This window comes from Rhynchophorus ferrugineus, unplaced genomic scaffold (genome assembly GCF_030347505.1).
Source record: "Rhynchophorus ferrugineus isolate W39M unplaced genomic scaffold, kcgeb_rfMv2 rfM2, whole genome shotgun sequence".
Classification (NCBI taxonomy): domain Eukaryota; kingdom Metazoa; phylum Arthropoda; class Insecta; order Coleoptera; family Curculionidae; genus Rhynchophorus; species Rhynchophorus ferrugineus.
In genome coordinates, this window is record NW_027472581.1 from 35,904,073 (window position 1) to 35,922,612 (window position 18,540).

At 30.6% G+C, this 18,540-nt stretch overlaps 3 protein-coding genes across 6 annotated transcripts in view; 1 reads left to right on the forward strand and 2 right to left on the reverse strand.

Annotated features, from left to right (window-relative positions):
- LOC143190741 (high affinity cationic amino acid transporter 1) overlaps nt 1-10,119 on the reverse strand; it is a 65,437-nt gene extending 55,318 nt beyond the window's left edge. The window contains exon 1 of the mRNA XM_076395284.1: nt 9,837-10,119. The gene's annotated coding sequence lies outside the window, so the exon portion shown is untranslated. The remainder of the gene's footprint in view (nt 1-9,836) is intronic.
- A 221-nt stretch (nt 10,120-10,340) lies between these two features.
- RpL27 (Ribosomal protein L27) lies at nt 10,341-11,309 on the forward strand. 2 transcript variants are annotated; one of them, XM_076395320.1, is made up of 3 exons: nt 10,341-10,481; nt 10,728-10,952; nt 11,081-11,309. In XM_076395320.1, the coding sequence occupies exons 2-3, from the start codon at nt 10,734-10,736 to the stop codon at nt 11,267-11,269; spliced, it is 408 nt and encodes a 135-aa protein (XP_076251435.1). In that variant the 5' UTR covers nt 10,341-10,481; nt 10,728-10,733; the 3' UTR covers nt 11,270-11,309. The 2 variants fall into 2 exon arrangements, with proteins under 2 accessions (XP_076251435.1, XP_076251436.1); XM_076395321.1 differs by having other exon boundaries at nt 10,457-10,556.
- Nucleotides 11,310-11,497: 188 nt separating this feature from the next.
- AP-1gamma (Adaptor Protein complex 1, gamma subunit) lies at nt 11,498-18,431 on the reverse strand. Of its 3 annotated transcripts, none has more exons than XM_076395273.1 (19): nt 18,285-18,431; nt 17,539-17,600; nt 17,346-17,487; nt 16,874-17,062; nt 16,647-16,820; nt 16,406-16,547; nt 16,203-16,298; nt 15,967-16,146; nt 15,765-15,912; nt 15,492-15,709; nt 15,265-15,424; nt 15,117-15,210; nt 14,968-15,060; nt 14,790-14,912; nt 14,580-14,697; nt 14,255-14,501; nt 13,999-14,198; nt 13,850-13,942; nt 11,498-12,255 (listed from the first exon to the last, which is right to left on the reverse strand). In XM_076395273.1, the coding sequence occupies exons 1-19, from the start codon at nt 18,338-18,340 to the stop codon at nt 12,154-12,156; spliced, it is 2,637 nt and encodes an 878-aa protein (XP_076251388.1). In that variant the 5' UTR covers nt 18,341-18,431; the 3' UTR covers nt 11,498-12,153. The 3 variants fall into 3 exon arrangements, with proteins under 3 accessions (XP_076251388.1, XP_076251389.1, XP_076251390.1); XM_076395274.1 differs by lacking the exon at nt 18,285-18,431 and adding an exon at nt 17,655-18,065; XM_076395275.1 differs by lacking the exon at nt 18,285-18,431 and adding an exon at nt 17,847-18,058.
- Between the last annotated feature and the right edge of the window lie 109 nt (nt 18,432-18,540).

The following is an 18,540-nucleotide window of genomic DNA, read 5'->3' on the forward strand; positions in this document are numbered from 1 at the left end:
TAAAGACAAATTGTAGTTTAGACGGAAACGACTAGTAACAATGTATTAATTAAATAATAAAAAAAATGAGGCCGTTTTTTGGCGATTTCGTCCTTCAAACGGTCCAATAACGCTATGTAATAGTCCTTCCTTTTTCAAGGTAGTCAATGAAAATTATTCCATGCGCATCCCAAAATACAGACGCCATAACCTTGCCAGCCGATTGTTGCGTTTTCCCACGCTTTGGAGCGGGTTCATCGTGTGCAGTCCACTCGGATGACTGTCCGATTGGCCTTCGGAGTGAAATGATGGAGCCATGTTTCATCCATAGTCACATATCGACGAAAAAACTCGGGTTTATTACGCTTGATCATCTTCAAACACTGCTCCGAATCAGCTCGAAATCAGAAGTGAGCTCGCTTTAGACAGAGCTTTCTCATACCCAAATATTCGTGAATTATATGATGTACACGTTCAGTTGATATCTTTAGAATGTTTGCTATTTCATTCAGTTTCAATTTACGGTCATTCAAAATCATTTTGTAGATTTTTTTAATGTTTTCATCAGTAACAATATTTTTTGGGCGTCCACTGCGTTCACCGTCTTCGGTGCTCATTTCACCACGTCTAAACTGAGCATACCAATCCTTGATGGTTGATTTTCCTCGGGGCAGTATCCAGAAACTCGGCATCAAGTCAAATTTTTGCTTCAAGTGTATTTTTTCCTTCAAAAAGCAATATTTTATTAACACGCCAAATTCCTTTTTATCCATTTTTTTCAATAACAAAAGTTACTTCACTCAAAATACTATGATTCACAAACTAATGATCCGAGAGCTGTCAAATTTATACACGCATCTTTTGAGGCTTAGAGCTAACTAAAAAACATGTGGATTTCTTCTATTTCATTCTAAGATGGATACAGACATGGATAAGAGACAATGGATAGAAACTACTAAATTTGGTGATTATTGTTATAAGCACGGTTGTAAAAATAATAAACAACAATACTCGCATGTTTATTTAAAGATTTATTGCAGTCTTTTTATGCATTTCCGTATCCGGTATATCATTTCCGTATGAATTTCTATACGCTGTATTTTTTTACAAAACACCTAAATGTTATGTGACTTGTAAACAAAGAATGAATCAGTAGATCCAAATTAAATTTTCGTTATATTTTTATAAAATTTCATATATTAAAATTGTCTAAAATGTTAAATTTTACTTTGATAAAAAAAGATTATGCCTCTCTACTTAACAACCGTAACCTAATTATATGTATTAAAATATATATTTGTGTATGAAAAATATGTTCACTATCATAAAAACTATGTCGCATGTGAATTATTACTTAAGTATGTCGGTTGTTTGATATGTGAAATATTTTTAGTTACAACAGCTACAAATCAACGTTTTTAAAATTCAAAGAATAAGTTAAGTTAAGTTAAGTTAAACAAGGTACCTTGAAAAAATTGACCAGTTTGCGAAATTACACATTTAGTTGCAAGTATGAAATAAATTGCCGCGCTCTTCTTACAAGGAAGAACTACAATATATTATTCCTTATTGACGTAATTTCTTTACCGTTTCAAGGATATTCTTTATAGAAATAGAATGATAAAATACAGGTCTTATTAAGTGACTACTTAATAATAATTTATAGGAGTGATGGCCACTATTTACATTTATAATCTCATTTGATTTGAAAATTGTTTTTCAGCAAAAAATTGATGATACTTATTTTCATTTTTCGCGATAAATGCCATTATTTGCTACTAAAACCCTGGTTGAATTGTATTACCAATTTGATCATATATGAAAATTGTAAGGGTCGTTCAAAATCATTTGCAATACCAAAAAAAAACATTAAGATGGTTAAAACGAATAAAAAACCTAAACGTAATGAAAACTAAAATATAAAAAAACCATATTATGTCTATTAATCTAATGAATTATTTAAAATACCACATAGTTTGCAAACATTTCAAAAGATTTTTATCGATAGGGAAATTCGATCAACACGCAGAAATCTTGTTGAGTGCTTGAAAAATTGAGTGCCCGAAGGTGCAAATAAGTTCGAAGGCAATGAAAAGGCATTTGAAGAAACGGAATACTGCCTACAATATTCCTGGACATCTCACAAGCTTTTGACCGGGTTTGAAATTTGGATCTTACTTAAACATCTACAGGATAATGTTTTGTGATATATACTGTTGATATCCGAATAACAAAAGTCATTAAAACATTTGTCGACACAGTCATTATGGCTAAAGACATCTCTGCTTATAGCGGATGAAAAAATACTAGTAACAATCAATACGAAAAATACTTCCAACTTGACCTAAAATCAAAAGATTGGTTTGTCAGTCAATCATAAGGCCAATTTGGATCTATGGAGTGCAAATATGGGATTGCACTAAAACATCAAACCAACTTGTTATCCAACGATGCCAAAACAAGATTCCTCTATTAATTACTAATGCTTATCGCATTGCAACATTTTTAAATCACAGAATCGTAGAAGCACTATAGCTATTGAACGACACCCAGGATATCAGAAGATTGAAGCGAACCAGACCACATGGACCGAGGCAATTTTAGTGCAATTTTCAGAGATCAAATAGATTGTACTTTGACTTATAATCTTTGATTTGTACATTGACATGTAGTGTAATTTATTAAATATCATGTTAGCTTTTGTTTTGGCAAGGTAACTATAATTATGTTCAGCAGTTTTACATGAAATTTTAAAGAACTAAAATAGGACTATAATTAAATAGAAAAGTGCATCTTATACACAAACATACATAAACTAGAATATTACTTACGAACGAATTAAATGAGTGGAATGTGATATGTATTGTAACTGGGACCAAGTAAAATTATGCGGTTACGACTTATTCATTTTGGTTAATATATTTATATAGTTATTACTTTTAATACTACTTCTGTAGTAATCATATTATCTATCTTTATATTCTTATTTCTTAAAATATCTGTTACATGTTACCTGGCGCTGATGTATTTTGTAGTTGAATGCCAAATATGTATGAATTCAAAATGCATGTGAACATAAATAACGCTCGTTAGTTTTCGTACGTAAAATGGCGATCACTAATATGCCAATCTTGAAAGTTGATAAGAATAATCCTAGACTCTAAGTGAAATTGTCAAACAGCTTGTCAATTGTCACTTTCATTTTTAAACGGTTTCACGAAATTTATATGTATTAATTAAGTTTATTAGTATGAATGTCATGATGGATGATCAAATTCATTCCACCTGTCTACGAGGCCGAATGACAGCGGCGATGGATGAATGCTCTGCCGTGTCCGCTAATTCTAACTGGAGTGGAATATTTTACAGTGATCGATAGCGCCCACCATAAAGTTCAGGCAACTTGTGTTAAATGTAAAGCCCCCATCCAAGGTAATTTGAAGTCAACTTCAGATTGCTTATGAAAGTAACTTATGATACGAGTTATGTTCGACCTAGAGAAATTCCGAAAATGAAATAGAGATATCAAGCAAAAATTAATACTAGAAAGAGAAGCCTACTGGGATGATGTGATCAGCGTCTCGAGCTATGGACAATCATGATCCACCACAGGGTTTAGCAACTCCGCCAACAACTGACACTACAACAACTTTATTTCCTAATGGACGAGGCAACAATGGACCAATTGCGAAAGGCAATAATATCGTTACAGTGTGATAAGACCGCTGGAGTTGGCCAAGTTATGAGAGTGTTGCTCTCTCAGATTTGGCGATCAGAGAGAGCATAACAATAATTGCACCTATTTTGAAAATAGGCGACAGTAACTAGTATATGAGCTATCTAGGTATAATCTGCTATTAATTGTTGGGAAGGTGTTCAGAGAGCTCGTGAGTAGACAAGCCAAGAAAAGAAGATGGTATGTAGACCCAAAAAAGATTTTGTAGATGATATCTTCGTGCTACGCCACCCGATGGAGGAGCGTATTAGATGTGGAAAGAGTGCGATTGTTGTTTTTTATTGATTTCCTGTCTTCTGTCCCTGTTTTCGACTGTATGCACTGGCTCTCACTTTGGGCAGGTTTAACCCATTAATTAGTGAACATATTCCGTTAAAAGTTATTAAACTCCCTCAGACGTTTTACGATGGTTCTTATGGTTACGCAGTTATTTGGAGCCGGTGATACAGAAGAATAATGTGGCATTTACCGCCGAAGTACAGGAGCGTGTGTTTATATTAGACAAGCATTAGTTACATGTGGAAGAGATAAAATTTTACAATCTAGGCCGAAATCCGCCTCTTTGGAACGCTTATCTTGCCAATCTTGTGTAGGGCTCCGAGTCTTGGATACTGTTCAAGTTGGAAGTCAACTTCTACATGTTTCCCTGCGAGGTCGTATTGAAAATGAAGTAATTCGTTAAGATATGATGATCACTGTACAATATATACAACAAATATCATACATACATATGTACAACATATCTGTGAAATGAAAAGTGAAATAATTCTTCACAAACTTTTGTGGCGAACTCGGCCGTTTGTATGGAAGATATAGAAAAGAAGTTCCAAAAAAGACATGAACCAAAATTATAGAAAGCGATCTGAAAAATAATGGACTAGTATTGTCCGAAGCCAGAATAGCTGCGGCCGATCGACAACAACGTATTGATTCAGAACTAGAGGCCCCAAGTGGCAGCTATGGATTGATGATGATGAAATAGTCGCGACTGGCTGAACGGCGGTACAAAGCGACACTAAGGGAAAAAACAGAACTAGTCTAGGGCCGTATTAAACAACACCTCCCTCCTAAAGAATCGGCTACAAGGATGTACATAATTGTTATTCCATTTGAACAACTTGTGTTTTTTGTGTAAAATTATGTTTCAAATGAAATAGCACTGTTTCTACCCAAATTTCCACGGTAACCCTCTACGGGTTCATTCCAAATTTGGTAACTCCTGTGATTCCAATAGTCTACGGCTAATAAACTGAGATACTGATCACAGCTATTTCAGTCTACTTTGGTGGCCTTACACCTTGAAGTGTGATGCATGTGCCGGGAATTCACAGACTAGGGGTGTTTTTCAAAGCTTGAATGTTTCTTACTTGGAATAGTTTATGGTTACACTTTTACAGCTTTATTTATAGCTTCAGCTGCGAGACTTTTCCCCGATACTTACTCCACTTAACTACATCAAGAATCGCTTAGAATAATTAGAATAGTTTATGGCTAGGAATCGTTGAGCATCTTCAATCCATCTTTTGTGACCTTACAATTTCAGCTGCGATACTTTTGCACTAACTCCACTTAACTACACCAAGAAATGCTTCGAGTAAATACGGAACGATTACCAATTCAACGTCAACCTGTATTATTTTCTTGATAATTAATTTGATTCCGGTTTAGTGAATTAATTCAAAAGAGAACAGCTCCATGATCCTAACGAAATCCTACTAACTGCCCTTCTTTTATTGATTAATAAACTGGACTAGATTAGTTCTATTTTATTTACACTACCTAATACCTAACTGTACTTTTTACTTTAAATAAAAACAGGTAAAATACTGTATTTTGTAACTTGAATTTTACCAGTACCCAGATCTGGATCTTGGCTAGCCTAGTTATGGTAGATGCAGGATGTTGATAAGCCCAGCCAAGGGAAATTTAAAAAAACAGAAACATCATCAACCGAACAAAGAGAATGACTTGAAACAATAAGTGACTTTATTTTAAAATTAAAATTGGTCGAACATAAAAACCAAACCACAAGTATATATTTCGAGGTAGTTTCATCCTGTCTTATTTGTTTGTTTATATGACGCATTCGGACATAAATTTATTTTATTTTATTAATGCAAAAAATACAAAACATTAAGTTATTGCGGCTATTATCTGAGAAAAATTTTAACATAACCTGTTTTGTCTTTACTTAAATGCCAGATGATATCAAAATACTTTTGCAATATGTTTTTTCAGATCAGTAAGAGTTATTTAATTTCAAAATAAACATTAAAAAACGGTATGGATATATATGGATATTGTCTTTAATATATAAATTGTAATTTAATTCATTTGATTTAATACGCGGGAAATCGGAAGATTGAAGATTGTTTTATTTTAATTTGAAACATACATACTGATGTATGAATCCCGTACTCGCGTTGCCTATATATTAATGCAAGTACAACAGAATAGTACTAATAAATTAATTTGTAAATTAAGATTGTACTAAGCATATCTAAGGTAAGATGTAATTAATTAAAAAAAAATGATTTACTGATTAAAAACATTTTTTCTCAGCTTCAGAATTTTTCTGTTTTCAAAACAACTGTTCAATTCAAACATTCATTCCATTCATTTACGGTTATATATAATATCAGAGATATCATAGATAAGTAAGTGCTAAGATGAAGGACTGAGAGTTAAAATTAAACGCAACCATTACAGAAAACAGTTATCAGAATTTATTGGTACATTTGATGTTAAACATTGAAGGAAACACTCTTATTTTTCTTGGAAAATGAATGCTAAAACTATAAATAGTTTACAGCAGGTGCGTGCAAACTTTCTTCAATTTTTGCGGTATGGGCTTCCAGATTTTAGGCCGACGTTTCGCAATCGTTACAAATTGCGTCTTCGGGGCTGGACCTTCCCTAATCGGATTATCTTATTTAATACACAAATGATAGTTGCTTAGGACCTTGCTAGTTCAGATTTTTTGAATAATTGAGCGAAGGGCGATATGTCAAATAGGATTGATCTTATAACGATTGTCTTTGTTGAGATTATTTCAGTCTTTATAAATCTCTTGATGTTTTTTTTTCACCACATAGCCTTGAAGAGTAGCTTAAAACTTGACGTTATAAAACTGAACACTGTGGCAGGTATGCATCCAGAATTCAGCCAAAGCTGACTAGACCGGGTGTCCTGTGTCCATATCCCACACATTTGACTGAGTCCTTGTACATACCTGTTACTTTTAACGAATACCTTTTTGCTTCAGGGTTAGGAGGCGCCTGAGATATTTTCCTATGTGATTTGAATATACTTTGATATGTATTGTGTATGTTTGTAGGAATGTTTACTGTGTACTTTGATTTTGTGTCTTATAGTAAACTTCATATTTTGGTATATAATGCGGTCCGATGTCCTTGAAAAAAGGGGAGAATTTTAGGGAAACATTTTCGTAGGTTCTTTCGAAACATGTCTTATATATTTCCTTTTTATATAGATGGGTATTGCATCTCATTACTTATTTTGAGGGTTTTTTTATGTATGTCCTTCAAGCTATACCCATTTCGAGGTTATTAGTTTATTCTCTAAGGAATGTGGCTTGGATATGATGAAGACACTCTAAATGAAAGAATTGGAGACGGATAGTTTTTAGGATGGGTCTTGATGACGTAGCCTGAAGACGTTTGCCTTTGTGTTATGATTTCCTGTAGACTTGATATCCTAGTTAATAATTATCCTTTCGTCGAACTAAAACGTCTAAGAAAGCAATTTCGGAATAATCGTCAGTCTCAATGGTTAATTGGATGTTTTGGTGTTCAGAATTCAGGTGAGCCAGGAAATGGTTGAGTTTGTCTATTCCATTATTTAAAATAACAAAGGTCTACATATTTAAAACAGGTGGAAAGTTTTAAAAATGAGATATAGGGAAACCCATGGCAGTATGGATGTTTTTTCATAAAACATTGCTTGGAAATGGAAATATGTGCATGAATGTTGTGTTTTATGATTTTATGATATAGGAAATAGGTGTCTTAGTACATTTCTTTATTTTTTATTAACTTAATATTACTATATACTTGCATAAGTTTATGGTACATAAGCTACGGAGACTTTTGTTTAGCTTAAAAGATTCAGAAGTGAAAAAAAATTGAATTGAAAGACAAAAATCTCTGGGTTAACCGAAAGAATTCGAAGAAAGTAGAAGTTGAAATTTATGGAATTTTCAGAGGAAATTGTTAATGATTACATTTGATTTACAAACTGCTCATGATAATTTTGTAAAATTCGTGAGAAACTACACAGAAACAATTAAATGGAAAACCCTGCAGTAGCTCACCGGATATCTCTAACTTCGATGACATGTTTTCATTAATGTCTCAACCAAATATTTTCCATAAATAACAAAAATTGCTTGATTGGTTCAACTCTAAATTGTTTTTTCTCCTATGTTACTGACCCCAACTTCTTGAAGTTTGGTTCTTCTTTTTTATTGTTCAAACCCTGTTTCTCAAAGCCTAATCTATATGAACTGATATAGTACTAGCATCAGCATATCAGATGGACCAATAAATACCCAATCTGAATGAGTCTAAGAATCCAATATGATGCTACAAATAACAATCGCAGGCTTCCCACATATAATAAGTTCCTACATAAAATTGGCGAAATGCGAAAAATCTTATCTATACAACCACTATTTGGTTTAAATTCTGTTTGCTCTCCTTGGCTTATTCCTTTGAGAACTCTTTGAAGTTTTATTTACATAATTTAAACAGTTTTACGATAATTTATAAGATACATACAATTTTATAGGTTTACAGATTATTAAATTTTCTGATATGTTATCTAGATTTTACCAATTTTTTGACCATTTGATACAATGGCTAATTTATGGCATCAACGTCGTTAACGTTTATCCATTAAACAATATCAACATATATTCTTGATGTAACATTTAACTTTTTTTATCTTGTGTTGAACATACGGTTAAAACCTGATATTTTTCAATTTTGGAATAAAATCCGTATATATTTTTTTTTAATTGTACCGCCTTTTTCGATAAAACGTATTTGAAGCATATTATGCAGATATTCCCATTGGGTGCATCTATATAAATGGATATTAAAAGTCATCTGGGGATTTACATTAAGTTCCAGAATTAATATTCAAAGACTGCTAAAAATATGAATGTATAGCGACACGATTCTTTAACTACTTTAGTAATAGGAAACCCACCACTACATTCCTTACATGACAACATTCCTCCCAAATCGTAATAAATGAACATCCTTTTATATAGTAGTGCTTTAGATTCAAGTATACCGAATCTGATATTAAGAAATTTGTTTACCAGTATAAAAACATGTTGTCAATTATGAGAAAACTTTAAACTGCTGACAAAATAATTAATTAATAATTATTATTAGAGTAATAAATCAGTAAATAAAAAAACGTATTAAAAACAAAATATTGTTTACAACATTATTCTCACTTTTCTAAATCATACAATCATAACAACTATTATATTAATACAACAGTGTTTTTGATGTTATTTTGTTTTGAATAAGTCGTTAGTTAATAAATAAACGGAAACAAATGCCGCGCTTGATTTGCGTTGCCCTGAAGGTACATGATGAAATAGTATTGAATATTTTGAAAAGTATCTTTGGTATCTGAAATATGTTAGATAATGTCTACCTTAAGTTAATTGAAATTTTTCGTTGCTATATAACAAAAATTTACATTAAAAATTTGAATACCTATATGAAATTTGATGATTTATAATGTCCTCATTTATGTTACTGAACAAAATTAAAATATGTTATGTGTCTAGTCCATACATTGAAACTTTTCCTAATTCAAAATATGTTGTTAATTTATTTTACAAACATGATACATATTCTATTTACAAATCATATATTTTAAAAAATATCTAAAATTTATATTTACTAATGACATCCTCTACTCAATTCGCATATTAAAAAAACCTTAACCCAAATAAACTTTAAAATGTTACAAACGCATTGTGAATATTAATGCGTATAATTAAAAATAAATACATTTAAAGTGTGAAATGAAAAATATAGATTATATTTAGTTTAAATATAATATTAGTTCTATTTACCTTTTTGATTTTCTCCTTTTCACTTTGCACAAACTATAAATAAAATAAATATCACACCTTCCCGCACATTTTTTTACTATTAAATTCACGTTAAACTTTTGTTAAAATTTATTTACCAACAACAATTACTGTTTTTTAATGGACCTTGAGATATCTATGGTACAGTTTATAACCTGTTCTTTGGAAAATTCGTAATGATTCGGTGATTGAATTTCATTAACCTGACAATATCAAAGCTACTCGAGACTGCAGTGTACCACTTCGAAAAATTATTTTAAGTATAAGAAATGGTTTTACAGATGGGTTCCCCCTTTACCAGCGAATTCGGAATTTGACATTGGTTTTTCATTTTATTAACGTGTAATAGTCAATTAACCAGAAATAATTCCACTAATCAATTAGCATAGATACTTTAAGATGATTTCAAATATATATTTTTTTAAAATTGTATATGCCTTATTTCAGTTTCATAGTGTCTACCTCTACCTATAATTATTATATTAATATATACAGTTTTCTGTTTCTATCAGTGAATACAGTCATACCAATAGGAAATGGTATAATAAAGTCAACTGTCAATAGTCTCATACGACATCTAGTGATATTATTGATAGACTCTTTCTTTTCAGGGAGATTGTAAGAATCGTAAGTATCATTTTTAAAAATCGGTATTCATCTTGTGTTTAAATAGTAGTTCTGTGTCTGTATGTTTTATTTTAGGTATAATAACTTTTTATTTAACTGATCATATTAAGATTTTTAATTCAAGAAAAGTTTCTAGTATTTATTTTTGAAAAAAACTCATAATAGGTTATGTTACATGTTTTGTTATCTTAATTTGTTGTAGATTCATCAAGCCAGATTTATATTATATATTTTGTTCTTTTTCAGACAATCATGGGGAAGATTATGAAAGCCGGAAAAGTCGTGTTGGTCTTAGGTGGCCGATACGCTGGCAGAAAAGCCATTGTAGTAAAAAATTATGATGATGGTACTGCAGACAAACCCTATGGACATGCCCTGGTTGCTGGAATTGATAGATATCCCCGTAAAATTCACAAAAGGATGGGCAAGGGAAAAATGCACAAGAGAAGCAAAGTAAAGCCTTTTATTAAGGTAAAATTTTCTTATAATAACTGTGACTTTGTGTTAAATGTTTCAAACAATTGTTTACTTATTTTGAAAAACGGTAGCTTAATTAATGTCAAAAATAGCTATTTTAAATGATTTATATATAATTTTAGACATTGAATTATAACCATTTGATGCCCACTCGTTACACTGTAACTGATCTTACTGATGTGAAGATCACTCCAAAGGATTTGAAAGACCCAATGAAGAGGAAGAAGGCTCGTTTCCAAACAAGAGTCAAGTTTGAGGAAAGATATAAACAAGGCAAAAACAAATGGTTCTTCCAGAAATTGAGGTTCTAAGTTTATGTTGTTAAGGTTTAATAATAAAAGGTAACTTAAATATAGTGGTTTTATTTTAACATACTGTGTTCAGAAAGTAATAAACTGTTTTACAACTATATCAAAATAATAAATTCAAAGTTTCTTTAAAGGTATACATAATTTATATCATATCAAATCATAAAAGTTGGGTTATAGTTTTGCATTTGACTATATATATTTGTGATTGTATTTTAATAAAACACTTCATTTATTTACAATATTTATTAATTAACTAGATTATGGACGCAAATAACAGTATATAACAAATCAAGCATTAAATTAAAAAAGTAATGCAATGAAGTTTCTTGATCACAAAAAAGGAGGGTACAAAATGTTTTTATTTATTTTATAATAAGTTAATATTTATAAATTATCTATATAGATCTTGACAAAATTTTCCAATGAGATAAAAAATTAATTCTACATAAATTCAAAAATTAGTGAATGCATCATTCGTGAATAAATATTGAATCGGTGAAAGAAAAAACAAGATAATTTCTTTTCATATTAAAAATTAGGTAATACTATTAAGTACTGCATCAATATTTAAAAATATTTACACCACTTTTAAGATTCTGTAACTAAATGTAGAAAATATATATTGTTTTAGCTTCTAGAAAAGCCTGTAAATCTATAGTTATTAGCCGGAAATATATATTTTTTATATACACAACATGACTCAATCGCACATTATCTGCCTTTAAAAAAATAACAGAATTTATAATTGATACAGCCGAAATTAAAATCCCTAATCCGACCAACAACTAGTATATCAAGTCCATTGTTAAAGAAAATTTTAAATCGTAGTCACAAAAATTTCTATACACAACATTATTTCATGTCTGATGGCCTCTTCTACTCAGTCATTCCCACAGTTCATTTGGAAAGTTGTTTACCTCAGTCTGTTCTAGAATTGGATTGCCATCAACTGCATAGGAAATTCGAATTCTCATTTTTAAGATGTTCTAGAAGAAAAAAAAGATAACCAAATATTTATATAAAGTCTGAAATTACAAAAATTATGCATTTAATAATCATATGATTTGAAAAATTAATAATATATTGACTGAAATGGTGAAGCACTTACAATTCATGACGATTTAATGCTATAGGCCAAAGTTTTGTCATAATGGTAAATTAACTACATTTCGATTATTATTGATTTTAGTACCGGATATTAAAATAATGGGCTATTTTATGCTTGCTTCCAATCAAATTTAAGTGACATATTTTTTGTTGTCATTTGCTGAAGTCTACTGTTCTAATTAAATCAAGGAACAGTATTATTGAAAATTATTGAGTGCTATAGCAGGGAGACAATGATGGGCGTATAGGATTCGATGTTTTAGAAGTGATGATTTTGATACAAACTAACTATTACGGGATATTGTAATTAGAAGAATTAATGCGAACTAAGAAATATCCTTAAGATACCTGTAATACACCAATTCTAATAGACGTCTTTGTAACCTCATTATTATTTAGTTTTATCGATGCCTTAGTTTACTACATTAAGCTGTAGACACCAACTGACGTTTGTTGGGTAATTTGTCGGAGATATAGGGTAAGGAGGTGGTTACGACAATTAACGACCGCTGTAACAGGGCGGAATGTGTCGTTTCGATTTGGATTGTAGGGATTCCCGATTTGCTGGACATAATATGGAAGCATTCTTACATTTGAAGTATTGTTACATAGCGGGACAGATATGATTCTAGATATTCTAAAAAATCTGTCTGGTGACGTAAAGTATTTACATTATAAAGGTTCCATTTACTTTAAAATATCATTGAACCGGCAGTGTAATTAACTGGAAAGGTCGATTAAATGTGCTCAAAATCTCCCAGCAGTAAAATATTAGCATACACCATTAGTACTTCGATTCATATCACATGCATTTTATACAGGAATTTGAGGGAAAATGGGCAAACGAAACGGACGAAGGTTCAGACAGTGGTCACAAATAACTTAACTATAATTGTAAGGTGTTCAGACGGGACAACGCATACATTCCTTTGATCGTTTCTTCAGGACGGAGGTGCTCCAGACATGATTTGTTTTTATTAATTTTTTTCATAAGTTTCGTATACAGCGTAGGATACCGGCAACCGATTCAATAAGTGACCATGCTTGACCAATAGTTTTAATGTAAATTAAATGTTTGCTTTTAAATCCCATGTCTCTCATATCAGGTTAATTAGATATAAAAAAAATCCATTTTTGTCTTTGAAGTAAACAGTTGGGAAGCATAACTCAAAGGTTATTGACTACTTTTTTTTATAGATTATGTCATCCCTTTTTATTCACTATGTTCAATAGAGTTAATGTAGACGTAAATAGTATTGACTTTAGAAATAAATTGTGCATTGAAAAGAATTAATACAGTATATATTTTAAGTGAAATTGTTTAAATTTTAAAATAAGCCAGGTTTCAAGGTAACAATTGAAATAATTTAGTTGAATAAAAAAATCCTTTCTCTCAATATTTCAAGTCATTCTCACTTTTAACTTAAAACTACCAATTATATAAATATTCCAAATGACATAAATAGTACTTACATGTCCTGGATTTGTAATTTTTAAGACTTGTGTAACTACTCCATTTGGAGAAATTGCTGTATCAGACGGGGAAAGCATTTGAATCTGGAATGTCTGTAAAATAAAATAATTTTTCCACGTCTTATTTATTGGATATTAATAAACATTACCTTAGGAACCGCTGCTTGAAACAAAAAGTTTGACATTGGGAACAAAGAGTTATTACTTGCTGTTACATTTATGGTGACAGTATTATTCTCTTGGACACCATCAAATGAAAATATAATCTTCAGTCCATCTTTTTCAAAGGCTGTCAATGGCGGTATACTTTTAGTTTGAGTTTCAACAGGACCGCTTGTGAAGAGGTCATCTAGTAAAATTGTTACAGTGATTATTAAAATTAAGAATTTCATATTTATTAAATACCAGTAAGGAAGTTTGAATTCTGATTATTGATCACAGGTAGAAAATTTGCGTTATTATTTTCAAGGATTAATCCCATATTGTTTGTATCGTTAGAAATCGGAGGTCCATCATTGAGTGGCCCTAGACCTAAAAGATCTAATAGATCTTGATTATTGGTATTCGAGATTGTTGTCGCTTTCGATGGTTCAGATTGCGGTTTGATAATGTCTAACTCTTCAGAGCCTCCCAACAAATCGAGTAGCGCATTCTAAAATTATTTTGAAAAATGTACTATAGAAAAAGTATTATTGGATTTAAATGTTCCGTTCCATAAAACAATACTAACTGATTCACTAGGTATATGCTGTGGACTATTTTCTTGAGACTGTGGTTCTAAACCATCTATATCACCATTGGTGTGAACATTTTCATCTGTTTGACGAATAACTTCCATAGGTGGCATTCTAATTTAAAAAAAAAAATAGTAGAATACAGAAACAGGAGGCAATATATGTAGTCATAATTTGGAAGCATTTAAATTTTGAATAAGAAATACCTTTCTAACAAAGCAGGTCTTAAGTGACCATATTTCCCAAAAAGCTGAGTAAATTCAACACCTCTCTGTTGCAATTCAATATGCAAACTTGAACAAAATGAGCTAATGATCTGTTGTATTTTGCTAAAATCATAAAAAAATATGTTCAAACAGATTACAAAATTTCTGTTTAACTTACTTGGTGGTATTAGTAAATCTAGTACTCAACTTTGTTAAAGACATGAGGGCATACTGTTTGGTAGTAGATGTATTTTGTGGAGACCATAAAAGCCTAAATTATTTTGATTAGTTCAGTGACATTTAAAATATTCAACTATATATATATACCTCTGATATATATCAATAACTTGTTCTTCTGATGGTGATTTAAAATCATAATCTTCTTCCGGAGAGGCTTGCAATAGTAAATCACCATATTCTCCTGTAGAGAACCATATTTTAAAAACTTTATATAAATTGTAAAATTTAAATATACCTATTGCCCATACTCCCACTTGAGTTAATGGTTGCCTGTTCTGAAGATCTTCTGATAATGCTTTATACAACTGCATAGCCATATAACCTTGCTGACTTGTACTTTCTGATATAAGTTGAATAGTTGAAGCTATTACATCATCACGGACATAATTTCCTGCCTATAATTAGAGATATTCTATCAAATGTGACCAATATATATATAAAAAATAATATAAATATACTTACAGCAACTAAAACTTTTAATAAAGTATCCAGATGCCATCGTTTATTTGGGGCAAATCTTTCTGCTGCTAAAACAATACTACTAGAACAAGGTGCTTTGAACTCTGGATCTGCTTTCTCCAAAAATGTCAGCAAATCTTTAATCATTGACCTAATGTTTTGAGAGTTAACTAAAGCAAATGATAACTCCATAGCTCTTCTTCGAATTGAAACATCAGGATCTAGATAATACACATTTTAAAAATGGTTTAAAAGGAATATACAAGAAATGTTCACCTTTAAGACATTCCAAAATAGTGGATCTGTGTCTCTGAACTGCAGATGTATCAACATGAACTGTTCTTAACAATGTGTTTAAAGCTACATATCTGATATTCTTATCATTATTTAGCAAAAATCTTCCCAGTATGTTTACTGCCAGAACCTACAATATCAAGTTTATATCTGATATATATTTTCAAAATATAAATTTTCTTACCCTTAATCCACCTTCAGATTTGATATCCATGATAGATAAAACAGTCTCATACAAAATAGTATTTCCAACATTTTTACTTGTTTCAGTATTGGTAGCCACTTGTGCTAAAATGTCATTCATTGCCTCTGAAGTATCCGCATCGTTTATACCAAGTATTCTAAGAAGTTTCAGAATTTTCACCTAAAAATAGATACATTTTATGAAAAAACATGTTTATTATGATATTGAGAAAATACCTGCAAGAATGGGTCACTAACACCAGAAACATCATGTTCAGGAGAATAACCAGCCAAAATAAGATTTTTCAAAATCCTTACCAAATTAGGTACGATCTGAAACAAATATATATAATTGCAATCATTAAAACATTTAATAAAATTTATAATAAATTAAATATTTTTGCTAGCTATAAATTAAAGATAAAAACTTTACAATATACCTTCTTAAAATGATTTAAGGTATCTGGGCTATTTTCACACATTTCTGTTATTAAAGTAACACCAGTTATAAGGACTCCATGATTTTTTTCTGATAACATACTTCTGGTAGCTGGTAAAAATATTTCCATCAATTCTGGTACTCTGAAAATATAATTGCAAGAATAATTAAGTTTACATAGCATCTTTATATGTAATTAATATATTTAAATGATATTTTATACTATTATTATATTTTATTACCTTTTGATTATCCTGTATGCACATAATGCAGCCTTTTTCCTAATATATGCATTTGGTGATTTCATTAATCTTTCTACTTCTGCTGCAAGGTCACGTGCCATTTCTGGCGAAGCAATAGCACCAAGTGTGCATAATGCTAAACCAACTACAAACTGGGTTGTTGAATTAAGATCACTGAAAAATAGTATTAATTTTTCTCTGAAAATATTTAAATATCAAAATTTTACTTTTTTAAACAGTTGGTTATTAAAAGATGTACATCCTGCCTTTCATCTAACAATAACATAGCTCCCAAATATCCTATTCTTTTATCTGTAAATCGAGAGCTAGCAATTAGCTTCAAACATTCTAGTTGACCAAAATGAGCAGGATATCCCAGCATATGAATATACAGAAGTTTGGCTATGTTGCGACATCTAAAATTATAAATAATAAGTTGTGAAACATAACAAATTCAAAGTAAAAATATATAATAAATAACTTGAAATAGTAATATAAAATATTAATTGGAACATAATTTGATTGTCCATAAAATAGGTTAAATGTTAAATCTGAAATTAATGATGTGGCTGCATTAAATGAAAGATAACAATGTATATTCATTTACAATTGATCAATTATATTAGATTCATTGTATGAAATTAATTATTTTGAATATTAAGTGTAGTTATAAAACAAATGATTTTTGTTATACTTTACCTCCAAACTGAATCTTCTTCACGAAATGTGCTTCTTATATATGCACATTCTTTATTAACTACACTACGTTCTTCAGCAGCAGTTCTTGCAGCACGAATTTGTCTTATCAAGTCCCTAAGCCGCATAGGTGTAGGCATTCGAACTATAAATTAATTAATATAATATTATACTGATACTGGACAATACTACATACCCCTTTCAATGGCCTCATTAACAACTTGTTTAATTGTGGCCATGTTAAAAGCCGGATTGAATCTAAAATGTAATTATTATTAGTACATAACTACTTTTACATTTAAAATACATTACCCATGTTCTGAGGCATTCATATTAGTTCTTTAAAAACAGACAAATTTACTCAGGCTAACAGTAGGTTAAGCAACACACGCACATTTAGAGATTATTTAGCCCTTATTTGGTCTTAGAGGCTTTATTAAGGCTTCTAAGCAAAATCAAGTTAAACAATTCTTTAAAAAGGGGTCCAAACACGAAAAAATTCACCTGTATTTTGCACCTTGCTTATTTGACAGCTGACATAAATACACTGCTTTTTATAAGTAATTTCTTTTTACCGAACAATATAAACTAATTTTAAAGGTATAATATATCACGACTATATAAAATAAAACACTTTAATTATAAAGAAATGTAATGTTAGTATCTATCCATTGATTTGACATAAATATGCAATATGGCAGGCAGTGACGTCACGTGACAAGTGGATAGTTAATTAAATCAAGTTTGAATTTTAATATTCTCACTTTGAGGTGGACACGTATGTTTACGTCATAAATAAAGTTTCATATGACTTGGACAAATTTAACAAGCTTTTGCCTTTTGAAATATATATGTATATGGGTTGTTTGGAATTGATTAGTACTTTTGTCTTTTTATTTCTTAAATTATGAAAAAAAGAACAAGGGAAATTAGATATTTTACCTTCTGTTTGCTTCAGGTGGTAAAACACTCCAATCAGATTCATAGTATGGATACATATTTCTTTTATTTACCCTATAAATGTCTTAAAACCTAGAATATACTTTGACTTGGCTGTTTTTTGATAAGGCAGTATGTGTAACTATTTCATAGATAAGAACATTTATCAATTTTATTTTTACCTGTCCTGTTTATATATCATGTAAAGTGGTAAAATAAGTAAATATGTTATCAGACAATGTAGCACACAAAGGGAATT